At 34.8% G+C, this 27040-nt stretch overlaps 1 protein-coding gene across 1 annotated transcript in view; it reads left to right on the forward strand.

Annotated features, from left to right (window-relative positions):
• The window catches only part of LOC132205895 (uncharacterized), a 61697-nt gene that overhangs the window by 2925 nt on the left and 31732 nt on the right, over window positions 1-27040 (forward strand). The window contains exons 2-5 of the mRNA XM_059635261.1: window positions 13444-13487; window positions 20018-20199; window positions 20365-20741; window positions 21688-22154. Coding sequence (XP_059491244.1) covers window positions 13478-13487; window positions 20018-20199; window positions 20365-20741; window positions 21688-22154 — 1036 coding nt within the window. The 5' untranslated portion in view covers window positions 13444-13477. The remainder of the gene's footprint in view (window positions 1-13443; window positions 13488-20017; window positions 20200-20364; window positions 20742-21687; window positions 22155-27040) is intronic.

A 27040-nucleotide genomic window follows, 5' to 3' on the forward strand; every position in this document is an offset into this window, starting at 1 on the left:
TTGCGGCCGCACAGAAATGGAGAGAAAAAATCAATCTCTAAAAAGCATTCTTCTGATTGGTGAGCAAGAGGCTGGAAAATTAATAATAGTTTATAAAGGCAGTGACTGGGTTTTCCTCCACGTTAGGGTTATAAATCGTTCAATTTTTAATTTTACCACCTTCAATTAATCCTGAACTTTCTTATTATAGTAAAGCTTTTTCAGTAAAATTCCGCTCTTTTTTTGATCAGCTTTTCTTTATTATTTTTGTTCGTCCAAATTTTCACATCAAGCGATCTATTTGAAAAGAAAGTAGTTGTTTGTTAGAAAGGTTTTTTTAATTGATAAATTTCCTCTTTACCATCAAAGATTGCATTTTAATAAACCAGTAAAGCTAATTTTCAAATATATTGGCAAAAAGTCAATTATTTTAAAGACTTTGGTGCACCAGCTGAACAAAAGATCAGAACAACTTTCCTATTGTTCTTAGTAGTAAATTAATGCCCCGGAAAAAAACTGGTTAAAACCAGCCATGTGAAAAAAAAAACAAAGCTAATGAACTCTGATTGGAGCTTAACTGGAGAATTTGATTTGCATAAACCTTAATGAATTTAAATTCCAGATATGAAAATTGTTATTAACCCCTGAAAAGTGTGAAATTTTAAAGCACTTATCCTTCTTTAAATTGTTAAAATATTCCCGGCAACATGCATTTTGTTTCAGGATTCTATTATCACAATTCATTATTTTTTTTTGCCAGTAGTGCACATTGTGGTCCTGAGTATAGTAATATCTACGAAAGACGAAAACTTTACTTATGATTTTACGAAGGTCTAAAAGGCATTCATTGAAAAAGAACTGTTAACCCTCTTAAAACACGTCTTGTGGTTTATAAATTGATTTGGACTCGCCGACTGAAATTCGAAACTGCACCGTCAAAAAATATCTCGCGCGTCAAAAAAGGAATTTAGCCAATTACGAGACGTAACCTGATCAAACAGTAGACACCCATCAAGAGGGCAAACATTTCGCAATATGCATCCGCTTGGAGACCATGTAAATCGAGCGAACGATGCGGTTGCCGCAAACAAAGGAAGCATCAAAGCTGTACGAACTTTTGACCTTTCCGAAAACATCCAACATGAACATAAAAACAAAAAATTACAACACCGCTTGTTTTTGCCGCACAGACATAACATTACTTTCACTTTTCACTGGGTTTATATATGTTTAAATCTGATATTAGACCACCAGATTTAATTATATTTGAAAAAAAAAGTTCAGCACACTAAAAAATGTCATTAGTTTTTATTTTGTCATGGCAAACTACCTTTTTTGACGATATATTAAATATTAATAATTATTTTTATATTTAATACATGGACTGAAGCAGGATTAAAGATAAGTTTGAATATATTTACTAATTAAAAAAAATTGTATTATTATTTCCATAATTTTTTTAAATTTAATTTAGGGTCTAATTTTAAATAATAAATATAAGTTTTGATAACAAGTATAAGTTGCTGCGTTAGTAGAGCATGAATTAATTGTCTGTGCCCTCAAAAAGAGTCAATGAATAATGATATTTTTACTCCAAATTTCACTTCAACATAACTAAACGTAATGGGAATGTAACTTTGTTTTTATGGCAGTTGTTCAACAAATATCTAAACGGCTGAATTCTAATTAAACTCTAGAACTCTAGCATAATTATAATATTTAATTAAAAAGTTAAAGCTTAAAGGTCACGCTCGTGTGCGTGGCAAAAGTTATTGAATTGTAAAAACTTTAAAAATATGCTTGGTGCATTTTTTTTATGTTTTGGTTGCGATAATTGTATTTTACGGGGGGGGGGGGGGGTCAATTTTGAGAAGCTTTTTACGGGATATTATTTAAATGCCAATGTTATTTATTATCTGATATAAAAGAAAAAAGGCTGCCTCTTAAGTAGTGCAATACATTAAATTAATTCAACATTAATGAAAAATTCAACTCTCGAATTTGAATCCATCGGGTTCCATTATTAGCACACTTGAGTGAATTTCAAATAATTTGTTGACTTGTAAAAATCCCACGGACAAGTGAAGCTCTGGAGCAGTAATTTGATATCACAGTAAACTTTATCAAAAAGACCCGCAGGCAAAAAAGCAGCAAGGGTGAGATTGGCAAGGGAAACTCGACACGCTTTGTCGGCGCTGCGCAAAAGAAAAATATAGAGATAGGTGAGAACTTGTCAAGAGTATACACGGGAAAAAAATGAACTTGCCTTCCTTCTCGTTTGCATTTTTATCCATGTTCTCATCTTGCCAAGTACAGCAGGATTGATTTACTTGTATACATGCACGAAGAGAAATTTATTTTCCAACTCGGAGTTTTATTTCTAGGGCATCAGAAAAATGCCTCTCTGCTCTGTGAGAATATTCAGCTGTTGTTGATAAATTGCGCCGTTGGATAAAGCACATTTGAAAATTTAATTAAGGGAATGCGTTATGCCACTTATTCCTAATTTGAATAACATTATTACTCTTTTGATGAAATTCTTTTGTCTGACTTTTTAATTACGCAGCATTTTGCGTTGGAGAAAATGTTCATGAAACGTTTAATTATTATCTGTTTGCTATAAATATTATGAGCCGCGTCACTTCAAGTTGCACCACGTGTTACCCTGATAGCAATGCAAATTTTTGTTGCAATATCATTGTCTAATTTAGATTGATACGATAAAAGGGTGTTTTAAGCAAAACTTCTATGATTTTTGAAAATTTTATTCTCTTTAGAAAAATGATGAAGTTGTTAATTAAATTCTGATCAAAACCACTCATTTTTAAACAAAACTGCTTTATTATAGCTCAAAAATAGTAAACATTTTGAAAAAATAATGCAACGCCTTCATTTAACTTGATTTGATGATATTTTTATCAATTTTGGTTGGGCCGTTTAAAAAAAATGTATAATTATTAATTATAGAGTTCCGTAGAATTCACATGAAATATTAATTTAAAAAATTAATACAACAACATTTTTTAAATTATTTTTCTTATGATATGTCCTTGGCAATGATGCCTGAAAAATTTCAAAATACCTTATTAAAAAAGTACCCTTAAAATTTGAATTTTTTTAAACCAAATTATTATTATTTTCTAGCACTTTTGCTTAATTTTCAATTTTGGAGCTTAAATGAATTGAACTGAATCAACCATCCCTTTCAAAATTAAATCTGTGCATCATTTCATAAAAAAGAGTTTAATAATTTCTAGCGGCGCCTACATTAGCTTCGATACGGCTCTGGGGGAAATTTCGCGACAGACGTTAATAATGTGCGCTTAAATTTCCCTCCGGCCCGCGCATTTTTCGCAACAAAGCAATTTCCCAACGCCCCCGCGTAGCATCGCACGTTTGAGCGCAGCGTTTTCGGCGGCACAATTTTGTGCCCAGCGATAATTAATTACGCGGCGTGCAACACTCCTCTTGACATTTTGATATTTAATATTTCGCTTGTAATTAAGCCCTGACGACGTGAGCACCTCGCTCATAGTGCCAAAGGATCATTAATTCCCATTTATTTTGCAAATTCATGGCGCTTCACATATTGTATAAAGGCGCAAAGCGTATATGTCCTGTCTTTGTTCATTAAGTTGGCAGACTATATAATTTATATATCAGACATTAAAATTCGCTTAATTTGACGAAGATATTTATATCATTTGATTCAATTATTTATGCGAAAATTGCATCTCTTTAAAATGAAAATACGAAATAATATTTTCCCTTAGATTTCATGATGGATTGTTGAGAATTTAGCATTCTTTTTTCTTTTAATTTTACTTTCATATAAAAAATTTATGAAATATCATTAAGAAAAGATAATTATTTATTATTCTATTTTTCACGGTCATATTATTTAAAAATTATAAAACCATTCTTTGTTAATTTTATTTCTGTCAAAAAATTACAGTAATTATGTTTTACACCTATATTAAGACTTGAGTTTTGAAATAACTTTTTCTTCATGCAGACTTTTGCACACATTGTCATTATTTGCTTTTAGTTATTGTTGTGTATAGCTCACTAGCTCCTTCTCCTAACCCCAACAGCTTAAATGATTAATGAACGCGGAACCCAGCTGAAAAGCGCCAATGGGTCAAAGGTCAACCCGTACGCTACGCACAAAGCACTCTTCGTCTCGTCAATTATTCACCAGCGCACAAAGGCTGGCGTGGATGTTATAGATCGGCTAATTTGGTCGCGGGTCAGTGACAGGCAGGGACACCGACCAGAGACCTGGAAACCAGCCGGGATGCTCTCTCAGTTTTAATCAATCTGCCCCAAGCCTTCGTTAATTCGCGAGCTGGGTGCGCATGAACGCAGTGCAATTAATTCTCGCCTGCCATAAACGGAAACAACGGGACCATCAGACCAGAGGGTGGCGTTCGTTACAAACCATTGAGCAGGATTTTTATTTTGTCATTAACTTTTAATACAATCAGCTCACAAACACAATTTTAAATTGATAATCTACTAAAACATCAGCATTTTCAATTATACTTTTGTTGGTGAAGAACTCGAGCTGTTTCCTCATTTCAAAAAATTGTTTTAATTAAAAAACGAGATGGCTTGAATAAAAACAATTTTTACAACGAGGAAAAAGCCCCAGTTCTTCACTTTCATGATCAACACCTCGAGAGTCAATTTCTTCAAACAAAAACACTCATATTTATTTTAATTTTTTTTAGCATTTTTTTTATTAATTCTAATTTATTATAACTTTTTATAATCATTTTACTTTAATTTTGAAAGCTCATAACCACATCTTTTTCCCTCTTATTGAACTTATAGAGCTCACAGAAACATAGTATAATTTGCGTGTCCTTAATGAAGATAATTTATTAATTTTCTTGTTTATTTTAAAAGTGAATACAAAAATAAAATAAAATTTAAATTGATATATTTGTAAACAAAAATCATCAAATTGGTTTTTTAATGAATTCCAGAGAATAAAAAGATTGTCAAGAAAACAATAAAAAAAAAATTCTTCAAGATCTAGTTAATTTTGTGTATCTTTCACTGCAGATTTATATTATAGACGCTCCAATTAATTGTACCCAATGAAATTGTACGTCATGCCTTTTTACATCCACAATTTTTGGGCTTTTAACTTTCTTGTTTTGACTGAAAACAGGATTTTCGTTAAACGTAAACAACTGTTTCTTTCCTGAGTCATAAATCAATATAGCGAAAAAGCGAGTACAACATTCGCAGCGTGGTTTTCTATTCACTAGCAGCGTTTTTCCAGGCTGCAGAAGCTAGTGGAAATTTTCACGTTATTAATTTTTTTGCAGCGGCGCTCATTAAAACGCGCGCTTACTAATCAGCTGCGCTTTTAATGAAGCGCACTCTCCTCATTGGAAATTCAATAGACACCGCTGCGGTCGGATGTATATATATCATTTTTGCACTTGCAATCAGTGGCGGTGGCAAATGTTTATTCACCTATCTAATTGTAAGCGCAAAACAAAAAGTACGGCGAGGCGCTGCAATGAAGCACCACTTTAATGCAAATCTGGTCATTTGTGTAAAAAATTGAGGTGGAAAATTTGTTGACCTAAATGTGGATGTTCATCATACTAAAATAATATTTAATAATTAGCAAATCTTTTACATTTCCAACTTTTTTTATTTTTCATTGAAATCATAAATGATTTAAATAAATAAATTTTTTCACCAACAATTTTTTTACATTGCTCATCGTGAGATAAATATAGTTAATTGTTTGTAAAAAAAAAAATTAGAAGCAATTTTATTGAAATCCAATTTATTTATTTATTTATTTTTAATAAAAATTGAACTTATATTAAATGTTGAACTTTTTTTTAATTCATTTAACGTTTTTTATAAAATATTTTATAAAACAAGGTTCGTTTTTTACCTGTAAGGAAAAATCAAACCACTTCAAAAGTTAGCAGAGTTAATAATTGAATAAAAAGTTTCAGAAAACAGCAGTCCCACAGCTTGCGTCTGCCTCTATCAGAAAGTTCACGAGAGAAAACTTTGGGTGCTTATCTGGGAAAGTTGTTGATCACCCGCTGCTGGAATTTGTCTTGCAAATCAAATGTCAAAACAAAAAGAAACTAGGAATGGGAAAAAATGATAATACAAACAAATATCCAAGACAAAATATTTGAGTTTACCATCCGCACAAAAGGCAGAGGAAATTTGCTCGCACAAAAAAGGAACGCATTCGAATCTGCTGTTCAAAATCGAATCTTCTTTCGTTTGGCACAAAGAAGCGTTGATTGAAAATGAAGAGCTCTTCGGCAGCCAATCAACTAATATTGACATTTAATCCAACAAGGAAATAAAGTTTGCTCTCAACGACAGCGCCATTTCTGCAGCGTCGCATTTGAGCTCATTTTTTGTGACCAATGATTGATTGATTCAATCTGAAACTAAACTCTAAATGAGGGAGTGAGTCAATTATTATTTCTGTTATATGACAAAATTGTAAAGAAAATACATTAAATAAAAAAGAATGAAATATTCAATTGTTTGACAAAAATCCACAACAATTAGCAAAGACTTTGCTAAATCTTCTGAAATATAAAAGGCTCCGCCCGATTCCATTGCCTTAATTGTTTAGGATAAATTCAATGCATTGTTTTTTTTATCCACTCATCTCATTTGATTGTCTCAATTTCTTTTTACTCATACCAGTTTACGTTTTGAAAGAAAAGATACAGCAAATTGAATGGTCCTTGAGTGGTTTGTCTAAACCACTCTCGCCTCTCTTTCTTTTTCGCTCAGGGACCATTGTCAAGCTCTGAAAATTGACATTTTGCGCCAAAAAATGGTCGTGAGAGACCAACGGAAAAAACTGCTTTTGCCAGAAAAGCGGCGCTGATTGCCGGCAGTAATCACGTCAGGGACGAGACGCGACTTTCACTACCTTCGCAACAATATAAATGGCTCGAGGACACGGAAAATTCGGCTTGATTGGTGTGGTGGTGATTGCGGCCAATTTGAGCGTTGCAAACCTTTTTCTTGCTCGCCCAGCCAAATCGATTCCGCGGCAGATTTTGATTGTGGCCTACCGTCAAATCCCCCGACGCGCACCCTCCGGAGTATCTTCTTTTCAATTACACGGAAAGTCCTTAACAGTCGCAGAGACCGAGTTCGGCCCGGCTTACATCATATAAATGGAGATTATTATAAAAGGGCTCTTTCTCGTCTCGCACCAGCATGGTCAGGGCCGGACTGTGGGGAAAGAAACAGCTGCGCTCGTTTTCGAGAATCTCAAAGAATTTCTATTTTTTGCGCGACCGGTGAAGGATTAATTCCGGAGAGTTGCGATGGCGAGGAGCAAAATCGTCTGCGAACGCTTTGTGTGTTTTTCTCTCTTTACCCAAAACGATGAGGGCTTTTCAAAGAACGCGCGCGGAGGAAAAAGGAAAGAGAGTTCGCGTTTCGCAAATCTCTTTTGGAAAGGGTGAAAGCAAAAGGAGGAGGGAAAGAGAGTGGGATAGAGAGAATTTATTAACTCTCAGTTTTCTTACTTTTACGGGGTGTCAGAATAAATTAAATTTTCTCCTTTTATTTGCTTGATCGACTTGTCAGCGCGAAAATGCCAGCAAAAATAAAAATATTTTTATGTTTATATCCTAAAATTAATATTCCCAATTTTTATGATTGCATGTTGCGAAAAAAAAAGTATAAATCAACGGATTTACGCTAAAATTAATTAAAAATTAAAATCCTGACGAAAGGAAAGCAATTACGTGAACTGAGGAATTATACAAAATTCTATAATTCAAAATTATTTTTTAATAATATATTTTGTCCGCTGTAGACCGCAAAAGTCAAAAGTTAAATAAAATATTTTTTTTTAAATATTTGAAATTGTTTGTTGAATCAATGGTTTTATTATTTTTATTTTTATAAAAAAAAGTGATAAAGAACTGCAGCCTGCAACTGTATTTCGTTGGGTAAAAAACTTCACCGATTTCAACACCACGATATTGGCTCAAATAAAAAATCTTAAAAATTTGGCTCATTAACAATGTTAGTTGTAAAAACTATTTTCTCAAGAAATTTTTTTTATAAGGAAAAAAACGGCGATACTTTATTTCACTTTGGATATTGTTTTTTTTTTTTAGATGCGGAATGGGATTGTAATTCAAATTTCCATTCAAACGGAACCGTCCGTGCCTGCATCCCTCTCTCACATCCGCTCGCTCGCACTTCAGCCCTTAAACCAATTCTCCACTTGACCAGCGGCACCCAGCACGTGCGCTTCCTCCGACAGTCTGCCTGGCAGATGTATAAATCATATTCAAATGGGGCGCCATATATCTGTGGATGCAAATTTCGTCGTCCGGGCACATGACAAGCTTGACGCGTAAAACGAAACGACGCAAATCTCATTTCGCGCAGCCCTGTAATTGTTCACTTTTTCATTCTATTTTGGGCCAAGCCTAATTACGCTGGTCAAATATGTATCATTTGACTAGTCTTGTGTGCACTGGTGCGCATCAAATAGAATCGTTTTCAGTTGATTTGCTTTTGATTTTGGTGTAAACCTCAGCCGCGGGCCATGAATGAAAAATGAAAGCAATCGCTAATGGCCATCATCAATTCACACTACGATGGAAAGCGCTTTTCCCAAATTTAATTTATTCCCTTTGATGTTGGGTCATCAATAAATAATAATCATTTCCATTTCCAAACATGTTTGTTTAAAAAAGTGAAATGTGGCACAAAATTTACCAGAACTTTTTTTCAAGCCCCACAAAGACTGCTTTTTTGAAAAGCATTACATTCCTTAAAAAACAGTTAAATCGAATAGTTTGAATTAATTTTATTTGAAATAATATTAAATATTAATTTAGCTTTGTGGGAAGATCTTTTTTTATAGAAATTAACTTTAATTCAGAAAGTTTATATCAGGTTTATAACATAATTAATTTTATGATATTTTTCCTCTATCAATGTGAACAAACAAAAATTATCTATTGAAAATTGGAGTAAAAATTTTATTATTTTAAACTTGTAAAATTTTTAAGCTGCAAAGTGGATTTTCAAGTAGTGGAAACCATGAATGCTTATTATGCTAAGCATAAATTATTAAAGAACAGCCCCACGAAAACATTTAGAGTGGGAAGGGCACTCAGAACAAATTAAAGGATTTAGCTCTCCTAAGGGAGCTTGCGATTACCGCGTAGGTGTTCTTCTCGAAAGGTCCTATTCCCTAGATGATAATAATCAATTAACTTTAACTCATAAACAAGACTGTTGCATGCAGGCTGTTCTCTCCGAAAAACATTTTTTTGTTTTATAATTTTACATTGAAAATAAAAGGATACAAATAAAAATCAAATGTTATATGTGTATAAAATTAATTAAAATTTTTTTTACGAATTGAACACTGACTTTGTTCATGTTGACTTTTTTAAATTAATTATGGAAAAAATAAGATAGCATCGTCCCAAATGTCCACACTCATTAATTCAAATTTAATTAAATTTGCTTATTGCGCTTCCAAAAATGAAATTGCCCCAGAAGATGGAATATCCAATTTAAATTTTCAGTCGCGAATTATAAAAATTTCCAATTTATCAACTTGGACATTAAGACACAAAAGATGCAGAATGGAGCTCAGCCGATCTAATTACGTGGTGTCAGCTGGCGCGAAAACTCATTACTTGCGCGCAACTTAGCACCGACAATGGCGTGTAATATTTAATTAAGAGCCGCATTACTCTTCCCTCTGTTGGATGGTGGTGGTCGGTGGAAAGAGGTGGATAATTAGAATGAAACACCGCTGCCTGCGAGTAGAAAGCCGAGACCATTTTGAAAAGTCGTGATTTGCTTTGGTCATGTTCCCCGCACCAGACCGTGGAGCGGCTGAAGCTAGAGAGATGCAATCTAAGGGCGAATCGGTGAGGCTCTTTGTTCTACGGGGGATAAAGGGCTTGGCCGTAGCTCACGGCGGAGAAACAATTATTGTTGCGAGAAGGCGAACTTCGCCAATAACATTTTGCGCCGGGCTTTGTTTGCGTGCAGCGCTGCTATTCAACGCCTGTAAACTAATTTCCTTTGATACATTTATGGAAAGTTAAAGATTAAAAAATTATTGTAACACATCAAAACTTTTATTAAAATTTCGCAAAATATAAATTTATCTTTGTATATTTTTCCTTGGAGAATATAAAATGGTTTCTGTTCATTGGGCGAAAGTGTCTCTTGAATTGGTTGAACCAAAAATTAAATTTGTTCAAATTTGTATCAAATTATTATATCATTTGAAATTCAGGTTGAATGACTTTAGGTGATTTTTTTAATTCTAATGACTCTATAAAGCCAAAAGAGCTGCTGATTACTTGGTCTTTCGGGGACACACTCCATTTTTTGCTCTTTATTGTAATTTTTTTCAGTTCATTTATTATCTTCAGAAGTTCTCCTTGGAAGTATTTAAGAGACATGAAATATTTTGGTCAAATTTTTTCAAGTTAGGAACACTAAAATTATTTTATTCTATTGGATCTTTGCACTTTGTAATAGAAGCTCACAGGGGAAAGTACGTTAAATTATTTGGAGGGTGTTTGGACCTCATTAGGATCGTTCGTTGGGGTGGCATTAAAATGATTACAAAAGACCGGAACCTGCAGCGGCTGACACGTCTTTAAAGGGCCACCACCGCTAACGTAATTTTCCGCTTTCTCGAAACTGCTTGCCAAGGAGTTAATGTGCGCGTTAAGCAGTTTGAGAACTCAATTTCACACACCAACTATGCATTTCATTCATTCGCCCCCTGTCAACTCGACCCCTGAGCAAGTGAGCAGACCTCATTATTTTGCAGAAGGGAAAGCCGTGGATTGATTATAATTTCTTAAAAGCATCTGAAGATGGAGATTGTAAAAGCAGATATTTAAATTTTTTGGATACAATGTAAATTTATTAAAGAAATTTATAAAAATTCATTTTAAAATATATGAACCTTCAAATATTTATTGATATAAAAATTAATATTTAAAATGCAATATCAAAATGATACATTTTAATTGAGAATTTTAAATTAATATAAAGTTTCATTATTTTGCTTTCACGGAAGTCGTATTTTTTATTGTTAGTTAAATTAATTTATTTTATTAAATATATTTATATAAAAAAATACATTTCAAATGTAACAAAAATTGCACAGAATTATTTTAATTTCACAATTTCTCTTCCTCTTTGCAGTCCCGCAGATGCATATGAAGAAACTGTTGTTTAGTTCAGCCTGAATTTCATAATTTTCATTGGAGACATACAATTTAAAAAAGAAAATTTTAATTTTTCAAAAAAGCTTCTGGTCGTATAATATTTCAAAGTTAAAATTTTATTATAAATTTCTCTTCTTCTCAATTATTCTACTTAATTTTCTTACGAACGTCGCAAGTGATGACGCGCTATTAGCTTCTTTGGCCTGAAATGCAGTCAGCCGCCGCCTTTTACCCACTTTAGAATGATTTTAGTCACTTTGTAGTGTAACTTAATTTGCATCGTCGAATCCCTTTTGCAGCGCGAAAGTGCGCGCGCGGCCTCGGAACGGGCGGGCGAGAGGCTCCCTATATTTGACGGCTTTTGCAGGAAAGACTGATGATGCCTTTCCTCTTTCCGCCCAACAAAGAAAATGTACAGAGGCACACCAAATTTTAACAACTGCCTCTCTTGCTTCTCTCCCGTGAAAAACGGTCTGGCAGTGAAGAGTGGTCTTTTTGTGCTGTTGGATGGAATTCAGCCACTGAGTGCGCCAGCGGGCGGGTGCATTTTTTGTTCTGAAATTCAAGTGGGACCAGCAGTTTTGCGGCTATTTGAAAGTTTTCACTTTGTTTTTACCTCTCTAAATCTCATCAGACCGTTGGTCATTAGGCTTGGGGAAAATAGGTGGTTTTGGCGGAATAGGCGCGATTTTTGTTATGAGCTTCATTTATCTGAAACGGATGATTTTAGGCAGAGTAAAAATCTGAATATTTTTTTTTTAAATTTGCAACTTTCTGTGTTGTTATTATTTTTTCAAATTAAAATACTACTGGATTGTTTTTTCTCTGATTTAATCCAGAATTTAAGCTTTCATTAATTCAAATTTTTTTAAATATTAGAAAAATGTATACGGCAGCATATTAAATATTGAGTCGATTGAAATTATGATATATTACAGCTCTCATGCCTTTGTTGTGTTCTTTTACAAGGGAAAAATCGAAGAGCTTAAAAGTTGCAAATGAATCAGATTTCATTTAATGTAGCAATGTAAATTTCCATTCAATAGATCTCCTTTGAGTGAAAAGCACAGTGAAACGTTCGCCTTTGAATAAAGTTGAAAGACGCGCTGGAGTTGCAAATGATCTGATTTTAGCTTCATAACCTGCTATTCATGCGAAAGCTTATGTGAATCAAAATCTCTCTTGACACTCAGTCTTTCATATAGAAAATAAGCACTCTTTTGTTTGCAAAATCTCGAACCCAGCCTCATATCAGCTCTGATTAAAAAATCAATAAATCATATCATCTGTAAATTTTGTATACTCCCATAAAATTTACACGCTAAAAAGATGGGTTTCTACGTTTTTGCTTAAAATAAAATTCACTTGAACCTTGTAAACTAAAATTTGAGCCTTTTAAATGACACAATTTTTTAAATTGGAAGTATGGATTCTTTTAGATGCCATTTGCATAAATTTCAACATGCCTTTTCAAAATTTTTTCTAAATTAGTTTCTTGAAATAGAAAATGGTGTTTTAACCAATTGATACTAAAAATAACAAATAAAGCTTATTAAATTTCCTCAAGCTCATATTCTGAATTTTCGTCGTTAATTTTCAAAGCGACTCACGCGTTTAATCTCCTCCAAGGCAGAAAGTCACTCTCGTTTGTCTTTGCGTAAGCAGAGTGGAAGTTTCATTTTAAATAAAGTTTATTGTCTTGCTTGATAACGATATGATTTCAAGTTCCTCCAGGTGAGCCATTAGAGCGTAAATCACGAGGCGTGCATTGATTTTCGCTCCGGTTGCATTATCTGACGTCAAAATAAGCAAATTGATCTTTCTCGAGGAGGAGCAGGAAAGCTGCCGTTTGATTAACGTCGAAGCACGGAATAATGCGTTCGTTCAGACGCAAAACGTGCATATGAGATATTTCTCATATATACAGATCGCTGAATTTGATTAGTGAAGTGAGTCTCGCGAGCTTCCTTTTCAGGAAACGCTCCTTATCTGCGCTATTGGCTTGTTACCCGTTTACACCCGACTGATCATTATTAAAAAGCAATTTTCTATTTTGCGATATTCAAGATTCTTGATAATTATCTGATTTTGTGCAATTGAATGCGTAAAAATTATTTGTTTGCATAATAATATTATTTTATTTTGTTGATGAAATATTCTCCATTTTCTAATTTACAAATTCTAATATTTTACAAATTTTTGTTTCCAGGAAATAGATCTGGCCTTCCCGACTTAGTACGCACATGAAAAGAGGTAAGTCGCAATTCCTTTGTAACTTTTTAACCAAATTTTCTATCATTTTTTCACTATTGGCACATTTTTCTAAAATACTAAACACTTGAAATATCTTATGTGTTTCATATAAAACTAACTAACCAAAAAAATCCAAAGTTTTTGTGAAGACTTCAGATTTGAGTGTAGGCAACCTGTTGGTCAAGGGTGTGGAGCGCGTTGCATAACTAATTTATTTGCTGGCATGAATTTGATTTCTTTCGATCAATCAAGAAATAAATATTTAGTTTAGTTACTATTCATTACAGACTTGTGGACGAAAAACTAAATGAAAAAGACAAACAGATGAACTTTTGAATGTATTTATTATGGGCATAGAGTTATAATATTGATGGCAAAAATTTAATTAAACTTGAAGCCTTGCTGTTGACGAAATTTTCATTTTCATGATTATTATTATTTGAACAAAATTTTTAGTGATAATATTTTTAATTTCTATTCTTTTTGCATATAAGTGATTTTAAACAATTGAAAAAAGTATACAAAAATATCAGTTCAGTAGGTAACTTAAATTTCAAATTATTTGTTTTAAAAGAAGATATTTATCACCTTAATAGGTTCCAGCTATTGATTACCTTTATTCTGGCGTTGCATTGATTTTCTTTAAAGCCGCCAAAAAATGGTTCCGCACTTCGCAGGGGCGCTTTTTAGACTCGAAACTCGGTGGCAGATCCACCTGTTCGCAGCCAGCACAAAGAAGCCGATGGCTCGGAATGAATTTGACAAAGAGTTATTCAGTTGGCGCGCTCTAATTTCATCATGAGAGAGCACGACGAGCAAATGAAGCACAGGCCGAGCTTCAACTCTGAAAATTTATAAATTCCCGCTGAGGTAGATGCGAACTGGGTCACAGTTTTCCCGAGCTCGAATTGCATTCAAGCCTGCCGAAGCGTGAGACTGCATGCCCTCGACACGCGGTGCAACAATTATGCGCGAAATATTCTATGCAAATGCAAATTTTTTCACTTGAGAGCTCTTCAAGCCAAACTAGGAGAAAAAAAGTGGGACAAACCTCTTCCACTTTTCAGAACATGGTAAATTCAACGGAAAAACCGTGTTTAGGTTAGAAAAGTTATGCAGCTGGATGCATAATAATTTTTTTCTTATTGTTAGTTTTTCTGGAATGTGAAAAGCAGATAATTATTTTTATACTTCTAGGAAAATATATGCAGAACCTTTATATTTTTGTTTTATTATTGACCAAATTCAATGAATTACGACTACTAGCTATAAAAGAAATTAATTTCAGGACCAATTTAGGTAAAGATAAGAACTAACAAATAAATTTTTTCAATGTGTATTTTTTTAAACATCGCAAAATGTGAAACATTTTTTTTAAATAAGCGATTTAAGAAATAAAAGAATTAATTTTGATTAATTTTTAGTGCATGTAAAATGTTGTACATAAATGTAAGCTATATTGTCCATTTTAGCTTTATGAATTCATTTTTCCATTACATCATGTTCTGGTGAAGGTGTGCTTTGTGTCGTCCCTAAAATTACGAATTTTGAGCACGTCTGGGCAGCCACACGGCCGTTCGTGGATGCATTAAGTGACGCCCACGGATTCAATTCAGGGCGGATTCACATCAAAGTGCGAGCCACTGGTCCACAACAGTTTCCTTCCTCACCGGCTCGGCTCGCATACCTTTTTCATCCTGCTCGAGCTGTTTACCTCGGGCCAATTTCCTCCCTTTTTGTTCCCTCTTATCATCTCATATTGCCATTCCGACAGGAGATGAGCACTCGTCTCTCCCTGTGCGTCTCGTTCACCCGCCTTTTCAAGCAAAATCCACTGACGTACGCTTTTGCACGTCGCAATTTACCGTCGTCAACACCGCATGCGGAATCTGCTTGTGCAACAACAACTCCTTTTGCCTGTGTGAGCAAGCAAACGAGTCCACAATAGTTGTAAATATTATTCATTTTTAAAAACAGAGGGAGATTAACAACAAAATTATGTGCCAGTAAAAGCACGGGTTACCTAAAAATGATCGAAAGTTTTTAATTTCTTTTGGTAAATTGCATAAAATTTCAAACTATAAATTTAGTAATTAATTTCAGGCAACAATAGCTGAGGAGTAATTAAATTTCCAAATTTTCAACTCGGAATTTAACACTTGGAATCCAATTTTTTTCAACCAAAGGTTAAGTCTGATTATTTAGTTATTTAATTAAAGTTTTTTTTTACATTTTATAAAATCTTTTTTTATCAATTAATAATTTTATCAATTTAATGCTCCAGACTATGTAACAAAATTATCAATTTATTTATTAGGAAATTGTATGAAATTTAAATGAATTACAATCAAATCTTACTCAATAGCAACAATGAGCCAAACTGTTTGAGGTTTGAGGCTACGAGACTACCATTAAATGTACCTCCTGGAGTAATAATTAGACTTGCAGATGCCAAGTGCCATTCCAAACAATGCGCGCACAATCCTTCTCATTAAATCAAAAGTTCTCAGCGTGGGCTGTTGGGTATTACATTCGGCGGGATACACTTTTAATGAATATTCATGCTGCGCAATGCGAGAGCAGGCTCGCAGAAAAGGAGCCGAGATGGTCTATTTAAGAAATTAAAACTCTGCCCGCGGCTGCGAGTCGTGCTCTCTCAATTAAACAAGTCACAACAGCGCTTTGTTCTCTGTTTCTCGGCGGAAATCCTCTGAGAAATCAAAACTACAGCCTCTCGTCTCTGCACAGGAGGGTTGCTTGCGGCGGCTGGCAAAGAAAAAAAAACAATAATCATCTCATTTTTTCCAGATCAATCATTTCGTTTGATTGCTTTTGGCCAAAGGACGCGTGGGTCGATTTGATTGATGACGCGGCTAATGGCATCGGAAAGTGCGCCTAACACACTTTTCTCCATTATTGTCGTTTCCATCACATCTAATTAGAACTGTCGTTCGCGCGTGTGTATTTGAAATGATGCGTTTTTTTAGTCCGATTTACAAAAACAGCAGAGTTTTCAACTGAAAATCGAAGGAAACTCTAGCACTTTTTAAATCGCGCTTCACTGTAAGTAAACATTTAATGTAAATGTCTCATGGTAACTTTTTGCAGCTGCTGCAATTTACTCACATGTGTATTTGATTTCCATGAAAATAGAAAGCACTTTAAATTTTACGATCCAAAATTACATTATTTCATCCAACTAACACAAAAAAATAGAGCTTTGCCCAAATTAGAATTTAATCTCTACAATTATTAAAAAAAAAGAAAAAAAGTGAAGAAGCGTTTACAAGTAACAAAATAAGAACATTTTTTTCAACATTTTTTTTTCATCTTTAAATTTTGCGCGGGCTGCAGTGAACTATTCAAAATTTTAAATACAGCCTAAAAAACTGAAGCAACTTCTACGTTTTCAAAACTTGCTTGTAAGAACAGTAGTTTTAATATTCTAGAGACGCCGCGGTTTAGGTTGATCAACAAACGAAATCCTGAGGCTGTATATTCAAACGACTCACTTCGCCAGATTGAAGAATTCCGGTGCGCATACACAAAGTAATGGGAGCCGTGTGTGTGCAAGAGGCCTCGTAATCCCTTAGCCGAGCCTCCCTGGGAGCTGCGCCGCCCGCCGTGCACGCGTTTTCTGCTGCTATTTTATGATAATGGGTCTCAAGTGGTGCACACCAGCCGCCTGCAGCTTTTCAATTCATTACAGTGTATTGACGCGCGGAGCAGCCCGAGAGGAAAATCTGGTTCGCGCGCCACGAGTAACCTGCCGCAAAACTCTGCTCTTCTTGATTAAGTTTCGTGTCAAAGCCGCAGGTGGAAGGGTTTTGGTTTTCAATACAGCTCAGTGGTTTCAAGTATGCATTGGATTTAATTTGATTTTTCCATCAAAATCTAAAGTATGTCTAAAGCTGGAAGACTTTGTGCAAAAGGAAAAATTTATAAAGCTTGACGTTGGTTTAATTGAAAAGTTTGCGATTTTTACAAAATTCTAGAGTGTTTGACTATAATTTTTTTAACTAAAACATTTGTAAAAAATGGAAAATTAAGGGTTTTTTAAACAATTTGCTGAAAATTCAATTGAAAATAAATTAAAGATTTTTAAAATTTATAATAAATAAGTTCTGAAAATGAAGAGAATAGAAATTTTCAGTAAAAATCAGCTGAGATGAAGATTCAAATAAAATTGAACTGAAGATTTGTGTTCCTGCATGAAAATTTATTTTTTATTTATTAAATTGTAAAACAAGTCAAAATTAAAAAATTATACTAACAATAAGATGAATGCAAAAGCTACACTACTCATCCTTAGTCATAAGTCCTCTTGTCAAAATGAAAACAAAAAACAAATTTATAAAGTTGTCTGTGATTTATTTACCAATTACGAACCGCTTTTCACGTTTCATTATTAACAAGTCTCGGCCAAACCCACCTGCTGACCGGCCTTTCACTGGAAAGTGTGCGCCTGCCGCGAAACTCGATTTGGTAACAATCCATGGAAACGACCTGCTGACTGCTGATCTTTGACATTTTGCCCGGCAGCCTCCCGGCTACTGCTTTTGCGACACACACAGAAAAATGTCGGTTATTTTTCAAAAGCTTCTTGTATGTGCCGACGCAGCGGGAATATCAATTTGGGGCTCGCTCCCCGAAGCGCGCGTATGTGCAATACATCATCAGGTGCAGGGCGCCAGAGGTAGACAACAATAACATCGACAACTCCTCTCCGCTGAAAAGCACTCAGAGCGGCGGAAAGTGTTACGGAAAATCGATGGAAAAAGTACAGCGGACGTTTTTTTTATAAAATAAGCGCTTCAAAAATCTCTTAATCGGTCCAGCTGATGGAAAATTATGCCAATTTTCATAACAGCATAAGTTCCTGTAGAGATAAACTTATACCATGAAAAAATGAAAACAATTGGTAGTTTTTTTAACTAAAAACAGGAAACACCAATTTTTAATTTGACATTTTCAAATATTCAATGAAGCCTCTTAGAAAAAGAATAATTACAAAAATTTCATTTCACTCTGTATGAGGAGAAATTTCGTCCGAGCATAGCAAATATTTAGATCGCAATTCTAATTAAATAAAAAAATTAATAATAATTAATTAGTGAATGTATACATACCAAAAAATTAAACAAATTTAAAAACGCTTGTGATTGCACGTCATTTTATTTTATCGCACTACATTGGTCTAACGAACTTGTTGCGTTTTCAACACAAACGTATGAGATCGATCGGTCCGTGCTGAGAGAGAGTAGAGAGCGGTACATACACATTTCCTGAATTTCTGTACTGAATATTTGATGAGCCAGAGGTAGACTAGCGGCAACATTTTAAATCCAAAGTTTTTTCCCTGTCGTCGTCCGCCCACTACCTTTTTTTCCGGCCGAGTGGAAATTTTGTTTACCTTTCCTTCTACATAGCAGCCTTTTTCTTGCTTGCTTAAGTGGATTTTTGGCTTTTTACTGCCGCATCCTTTATTAACTACGGAAATAACGGCAGGACAAATTTCACAAAAATAATGGGAAATTCATAATCTTGTAAAAGCCGTTTTAAGCCGCAAACTGTTAATCGGCAACTTTATACGCTTTTTATAGCCACATAAAAAATTCAATCAAGAGGAGTATCCGTTTTTTAAATATTCAATTTTTTTCAACATTATTTTGTACATATTCTAAGAGCAATAATTACATCGTAGTTGTCATTGATTTTTTATCGTTCTGCTGATGTCTCTTGTGAAGAGGCACTTATCGGCTCTAATGAAAATCCCACGCGAGGTTTCAAACCCATGGAAATGATTTGATTATTCACGTTGCTTAAGGAAATGGAGGTTGCATCAAAGCCCTTTGAGTATTCACGTTGCAAAGCACGTCTGGTTGCGGTTATCAACAATCAATGCAGATGTTTTTATTCACTGTGGGGAAATAAATTCAACTTTAAAATCTATATCATTTCATAACACTCACGTTGTAATGAAAAAAAGAATAAAAAATATTTTTACATGCAAACCAAATTGAGCCCTTATTTTAGAAATAATTAGTCTTTAACTCTGCACATTAATTGCTGACGAGAAGTAAAAGATTTGTTTCCCGCTGTGTTTGAAAAGAATCAAAATGATATGTAAGAAATTCTCTTGCTAAAATCAATCAAAACTTCAAATTACCAAATTTATACAGTTTTCAATCATCTTTTAGATTATTTTCTCTCTATATTTTAAATTTTTGGCCATATTTGTATTAACTGGATTTTTCATTTTTCCGTATTGGGGCGTTGTTGTCCAGTGTAATTTAAACATTTAACAATTTTGAAACTTAATTTACCTTAACTTAAATTTCATGCTCTCAGAACTCAACGATATTTGATATAGACAAACGCTCCTGTGGGGCACTGTGGGGTTGCTTTCTAATTAATTTAGAGTGTTCTGCATTAGTTAAAACAAGGATTTGTGGCTTCTGTCTGTTCCTATCAGTTTACACATCCAGATAGTTCCAAGTTGATGCAAATTTTTCTGCTTTTTGTTACAGAGAGGATGGAAGAACTGAAGGAGAACCGAAGTTTGCTAACAAGGACCATGTCTTTCCGCCCGCCAAACTTGGTAATTTCTGCCAAGGCACTACGGAAGAGGTTTGCTTTGAGCAAACGCTCATTGTCCGACACGTGGAAAGATAAAGCAACCTTGATCGAAGAAAACGGCAGCTTTTCACAGGTTCAGTAATCTCTTTTTCGTCTGTGAAATCTTCAGCTGTTTAAAAGTTTGCTTTACAAGTTTTTGATCAAGGAGGATTTACTTTTGAGTGTTTCAAAAAATCAATTTCTTTTTTTCCAATTATAAACATTTCCTTATTTTCTGACCAAATAAAATTTATTTCAGGAATGCTCGGTCGACGCGACACCTGCCCACGCGGAGGAAGTGGTGCGTCCGGCGAGCCCCCCAACGCCTGCCCCGGCACCCAAAGCCCCGCCTTCTCCGAAACCAAAACCTTTCATCAGCCAACGCTCGCGCTCTCTCGATTCTCTGAAGAGAGCGGAATTTGCTCTTACCCTGGGCTCATCTTCCAGCGCCCAACCCGACCTGACGAGCGCCACCCTTGAGCTGGACTTTCCCTCGCCACCCCTCGACCTGCAGCCCAATCTGATCGACTTCAGTTTCCCTATGGTCAACGAGCAGCGCCACCCATTAACTCCGCAGCCACTACCGACCCAACCCTTGCAGCCCATTATTGTCGAGGTCAATGAGATGCCTGATGGGTGGGTATTTAATTCATAAAAATATTTAATTGACGTTTTAATTTTTCAGATTGAAATGATAGCGTTCACTAAATAATTTAAACTCCTGGAGATTTACGTTCCCTTTTAGTTTATTTTTTTTTGCCCATACATATCTTGAAGCAACAATAAAATCATGAATAATTTAAGATCATTCTAATATAAATCAATAATTAGAAATATATAATTATTCAATTGAGCAATTTTATGAATTTTCCCTAAAAATTTTTAATCTGATAAAAATTAATGTCAAATTTTTTTATTTTGAGACGTCAAACTTAAAACGAAGGAAAACGTTAGCTCATCTTCCATGCCTTAAAACATAAATATTGATAAAATCAACTTTTAAAAAATAAAATGTTTTAAACAGGTTTTAAATATTATTTTCTAATTATCCATAGGAAACGGAGTTATTTCTTTAAAAAAATAATTTAATATTGATTTCAAAAGCATGCAGTTGTTGCAATGGCGCGTGGAACTATTCATGCTATCATTATTATTTTTTATCCAAAATATGTATGAATGTATTGTAGGATTTCATGGAAAAAAATGTGCATAAGTTATCAAATATCAAATATTAGAAAACTTTAACTGTTTTTTTTTTCTAAGATTTTTTCTACACTCTAAATATCTTGATTGTTGAGTGAAAATCATACAAATATATTTAGAAAAATGCTCACAACCTAATTTGGGTCAGAAATTTATTTTAATAAAGTCAAATTAAAAACCTGTTGTGGAAAAGAAACAAGAAAAAAGCAAATTTATGAAAATCTTTATAAAATCTGTGCCAACCGTGTATTATTTCTTGTTTGATAATTTTTTTTAAGTACCTTTTAAAATGATCAAATTTCCTCCTATCTTGAAGGTCAAATTTGACACCTTTTAAAATAATCAAAATTAATTATTCCACTTTCAACTGTCTCTAAAGGTCTGCCGAGCAACCGTTGCCTCCAAAAAACAGCACTAAAGAGCCTTCATACATAATGTACCCTCCGAGCACTCCGCTGGAACCGCCGTCGGCCGTGCTGCTGCCGCAAATTTCGGTCAACACGGCGCCCACACCTCAGCCAATGCGCACCAGCTCGATGCTGGCCAACTCGGCCATCCCCCTGCTGATGCTCGCCCCCTGCGCCCAAGACGCCGAGTCCCTTGAAAGGACCAAACTGCATCTGAACCTAATCTCAAGCCAGGCGGACAAGGCGGGCCCTCTGAAGCCGTCCGAAAAGCGGCGTCGCTTCTTCATGCGCAAACAGACCAACTCGGCGCCCGACTCGTTCGACGGACCGGGCGGGACACACAAGGCCGGCGGCCACCACTCGGTCAGCTTTTGCCTCGGGGTGAAGCTCAAGGGCAAGTGCCACAACCACCATCACCACGCCACCGACCCCACAGTCTGTGAGTACTCGAATTTTTTTAATTTTCGCTAATTATGAAATTTCAAAACATGTTGAAGTTGTTCGCTCGAGAGATGATTTGGAAGGATATATATGATTATTCTGCTTTATTCAATTTTGAGTGAACTCTTTGCAGAAGTTTTGGCTAAGGAAACTTTTAATTGAATCGATTTTTCTTGCCGCCGCATCAAAACTTTCCAGCGTCTCCCTCATTAATTATACAGACATTCAAAATGCGCTCTTATACATAAAAGCTAGAAGAACAGACGTGAGATTAATGTGTCATATTTCTTTCTAAAATATTAAATTGCATTGCAAAAATTTTAAACAAAACAAATTTTCTTCCATAATATATGACGAGTGAATTAGAGGTTTATATTTTGAATTAAAATTGTATTTGACAGCAAATAATATTGAAAAATGCTTAAACTTCAACGTTTTTTGATGGAAATTTCAAGGCACGAAAATTATATTTAAGTTGAAAGTCAGAAATCAGAAGAACTTTAATTTTTGGTGAAATTAAATAATCTTTTTTGGCCAAAAAGTATGCGGCACAGCGGCGGTATTAATTTTTAATTCAATCTGCGAGTAGCTCCTCATTTAAAATAAGTCTGAAGTAAAATTCAAGAAATTTAAACTTTTCTCTGTATTTTAATTGTCACAATACTAATTTTGACTCGAGTTTAAAATTATGAGTTTTAAGGGAGTTAAATCTTGCCATGTCAAATTCAATTAGTCTGATAACTCTAAGTCATTATTAAGGGTTAAAATGCGCACCGAATAAAACGCTTGGCTTTTTGTTACCAAAATTAAAAGGTATAGTTCTCATAAAAAGGACGAAACTTTAAATTTTGCTTAATTAATTAAAGAAATGAAGAAAAAAACCTATTTTTAAGAAAGTGACAAAAACGGTAGTGGGAAAACCCGCGATTTTCTGTGAAAAGTAATTAAAAGAGAAAGAGCTGTAAAGGGAGGATGCGAAGAGGAAATTTAATTTGGCAACGCCCTGGAGCAGCAAAAAATCCCCGTCTAGTCAACGCACCGGCTCTCTTTTATTTTATTTTCTCTCACCTGACGAGTAATACGAGTTTATATGTTATGCAACTCGCTAAACAGCCGCACTGCGATGTTTGCGCGGCTCAGTCGGGGTGTAAATGCCTTTGATTATTCCAACCCCGCGTTTGAGAAATTCTGATTCAATTAATTTGTGTGCACGTCTCGTCGAGAGCTCTTTCCGGCCAAGTAAATGTTGCGAAAACTCCTCACTCAGAGGGTGTGCATTACGTTGATATCCTTCTCACAGGCTGAAAATAGGTTTGTTCTCTGGAGTTGAAATCGTGTGACTTCCTCAATTGACGTCATCCATTCAGGCGCCGACAAAAAATTGTATATTTGCAGCGCAGTTTGCGAAATCTAATAAGTCGTTGGGTGCGACGTTTATTGAAAGGAAGATTTATTTGACGAGTTTTATAGATTAATGATAATGAAAAATATATTCGAATTGAAAATAAGGATCATGAACCATAAAATATGAACCTAAAAATTGAAATTTTGGTTTTGGATAAAACGAAAATTAAAATTCAAAATAGATCTATATAGACATATTATCCGATTTTAATCAACACAAATGCGAAACATTATTATACGGTTGATAAAAAAATATTTTCAACTTTTAATATTAAAATGAAAATTTTTAATTTTCTATGTTCTTGGTGACAACGTTGGCGTTGGTGATATCATGCCACTACTAAATCACTAATTTGTATAATATACTGAAACCAGCATACCCTACACGTTAAACTCCTAAATCCGACATCTCAGGCTGACAGCATGTCAGCAAGCTGGACGTGTTTGAGCTAAATTACACCCACACTGTGCCAACGTTATTGGTGCTAGTAATTAATCCCTGCTCAAATCCCTTCCAAAGCTGCACACCTGCTCGCCCAGTAGCAAAGATAATCTTGTGGACTTAAACAAACTAAAAAGGTTAAATATTTTTCCTTTATAGAAAAGTTTATGCACCATTCAAAAAATCCTTCATATATTAGAAACAAATTTGTTTTGAGAAAATCGCAAATGTTTTAATTTGGGTTTTTATTAAGAGAAAAATATATTTCCTGCAGAAATTTCACGTTCATTGACGTTCGAAGATATTTAGCTTTTCATCGATGTGTTTTTCTTTTTTGGTCGTTTATTATTTCGTTGAGTATTAAACAATATCCTTCCCCAGGATATCCTGCAACGCTTCAGCAGGATATTGTTTTTTTTCTCTGCAAAACATTCAAAGAGTCCCATCGAGGAAAAGCTGGCCTGAATTTTAATTCATACGCCGAAAAAAAAATTTGTGACATTTTTTTTCTTTTAAATATAGCTTGAAGTAATTTCAATGAGAAATAAATTAATCAATTATTCAATATGGAGAAGCAGGGAAGGTGGATTGAATTTTTTGTAAATTAAAACTTTTGCCAAAAAATGGAAATTTTTTAGATAATTTCTTTCAAAATCGGTCCAACTAAAATTGATGAAAATTTCCCCAACACAACTTCATATATCAACCAAATTGAATTTGTTTAAGTTTAGTAAAAATAAATACAGGGATAGCTTGACCTGATAATATGCCTTTATCTTACAAGAATTTCTCAGGTGAAACTTGTTCTTATACCACAATATTATCAACATGAAAAGCAATTTTAAAATAATTTAATTAAACCACAGTTGTTTCCTATTCAATTTTAATTATTTGTATAAAGTTGATAATAAAAAATTTTCTTTATAAAAGCTATTTTTCAAATAATTATTGTTAGAACAAGAGTTTGATTTAGAGGCCGATGACCAAACTTTTAGAGTCGATACAGAAATTTGGGAAATTGTCAATAATTATTCAAATACACGCTGGCTTTTTATTTCTTTGGATTGAATGAAAATTATCAAATACCATTCCAAACTTTTAATTTTGGTCTAATTAGACTGGAGTTTTTTAGTTCTATGAAACTTCCAAATTAAAAATAAATAAATAAAATAATAAAAACAATTCAATGGTACAAAAGATGATAATTGAGTTTCCCTAAAAAGGGTTTGTTGGTGGAGCCGTCCGAGGCAGCACCCTCTATTACGAAAGGCTCGGGGTAGTTGGGGTTGCAGACGCGGCACGGCGCCTCTGCGATCCGGGCTGCGTACTTGCGCGTCGAGTTGATCATTATTAATACATTGCTTGAGTGGCGGCGGCGACCTTATACACCAAAGTGTAATTAAAAATACCGCGCGCAGTCATTAAGCAAGAAAGAGAGAGGTGGGAGGTCGGAATAAATGCCGTCGATCAATGCGCGAGCAAAGAAAAAATAAAGGAAAATGCGCGGGCGAAAAAAAAAATTCGCGAAGGTTCAAGGTCGCGAGGCCTTTGTGCGTGAGAGTGTGTCTCTGTGGCCGCCGGTCGATTATTCATCCGCCGAAATAATCAAAGCGCTCTCGGCTGTGCGCTTTCTCGCGGCTCACCGAACCTGCAACGCGGCGGCCGAGAAAAATAATACCACCGCACGTAAATTGTTTGCCCAACAGAGCTAGGCAGAGCGCCGACGGCCACAGATTGGCGACAGTCTCTCTTTTGTCAATAAAAAGCAACAGGTTTTATTTCGTTGTCAGCGCCAGAGTGAGTGGCCAGAGAGGCGCCAAAAGCCGCTTTTTCGGCATGCTGATCCGCTCGAGTGGCGATTCACAGCCGTAAGTGGCCCCCACGCACCATCTGCTCTTTTCCCTGCAGATTTTCAGCTTATCGGAATCGAAAGCGATTCGCAGTTGAGATTTTGAACGCCCAATACCTTTGGAGCAAAGCATAAAATCAAATAATGTAGGGCAGGAAGTTTTGGTAAAAAAGTCTGTGTGCAAAATATGTGACTTTTTTATGCTCAAATTTTAGTTAAAAATTCCTAAGTAACGGCGATTTCAAAAATATTTTAGACAAGCAATCTTTTTCAAATTCTATTAGAAAAAAATAAGTCTTTGACTAGATTGTACCTGCGGAATCGATTAGCAATATCAGATGGAAAAAATATAAAAATTTTATTTGTGTCTACGAAGTAAAAATTTAATTTTGTTCATTTTTTTCTCAAAAATTGTTAGATTTATGCATATTTGTTGCAAAAAGAAAAGACACTAAATGTCGTTAGCAACAACTTTCATATTAATTTTTTTTTCTAAAATGAAAATAACGTGCACCACTTCAAACAAACCCTTTTATATCTCACAATCAGGTTTGTTGGTGAGAATTAAATTATGGCAACTCTTTAAACTTTCATTTACCCTTTTCAGCCGCTGTAAATTACTGAAATTCTTTGAAACTTTTACCCCATAAATATAGATTGGATTTTTTCATTTAAATTTACATATTGTTATTAATGTACAATAAATAAATATTATAAAAATATACTTTTATCTTTTACATTTCAACTTGGAAGTAAAACTGGTTATTGAGCTTTTTCTCTCTGCGCCTCTCTATTTTACGTAGCACTAACCATTGTTTATGGGCCACGGTTTACTGGTCAGCCTCAGTGGGGACTTTTCACTCAATGGCCCATTCCGTCTCTGCCCCGTTTTTATTCCCGGCGGCGCCCACCAGTGTTTCCAGGTGATAAATTAAGCCGGCCGCACCCACTCGCGCGCGTCACCACCGAATTAAACGTAAATTGATTAGGTATATTTTCGCACAAAGCGCTCGTTCTGTTTTTTTAGCCCACCAATTACCTCGAGCCGAAATTCGCGTTGTTATTTCCGTCATTGTAACGCAACACTGGGATATTTAACCGAAATTTTCTTCTTATTGCGCCGTTGATGCGTAATCCTTTAAAAGCTTGATTACTTTTCTTGGAAAATTCCCTTTCCTTTGTTTAAAGA

The sequence above is a fragment of the Neocloeon triangulifer genome, unplaced genomic scaffold, assembly GCF_031216515.1.
Source record: "Neocloeon triangulifer isolate White Clay Creek 2 clone unplaced genomic scaffold, ASM3121651v1 ptg000003l, whole genome shotgun sequence".
Classification (NCBI taxonomy): domain Eukaryota; kingdom Metazoa; phylum Arthropoda; class Insecta; order Ephemeroptera; family Baetidae; genus Neocloeon; species Neocloeon triangulifer.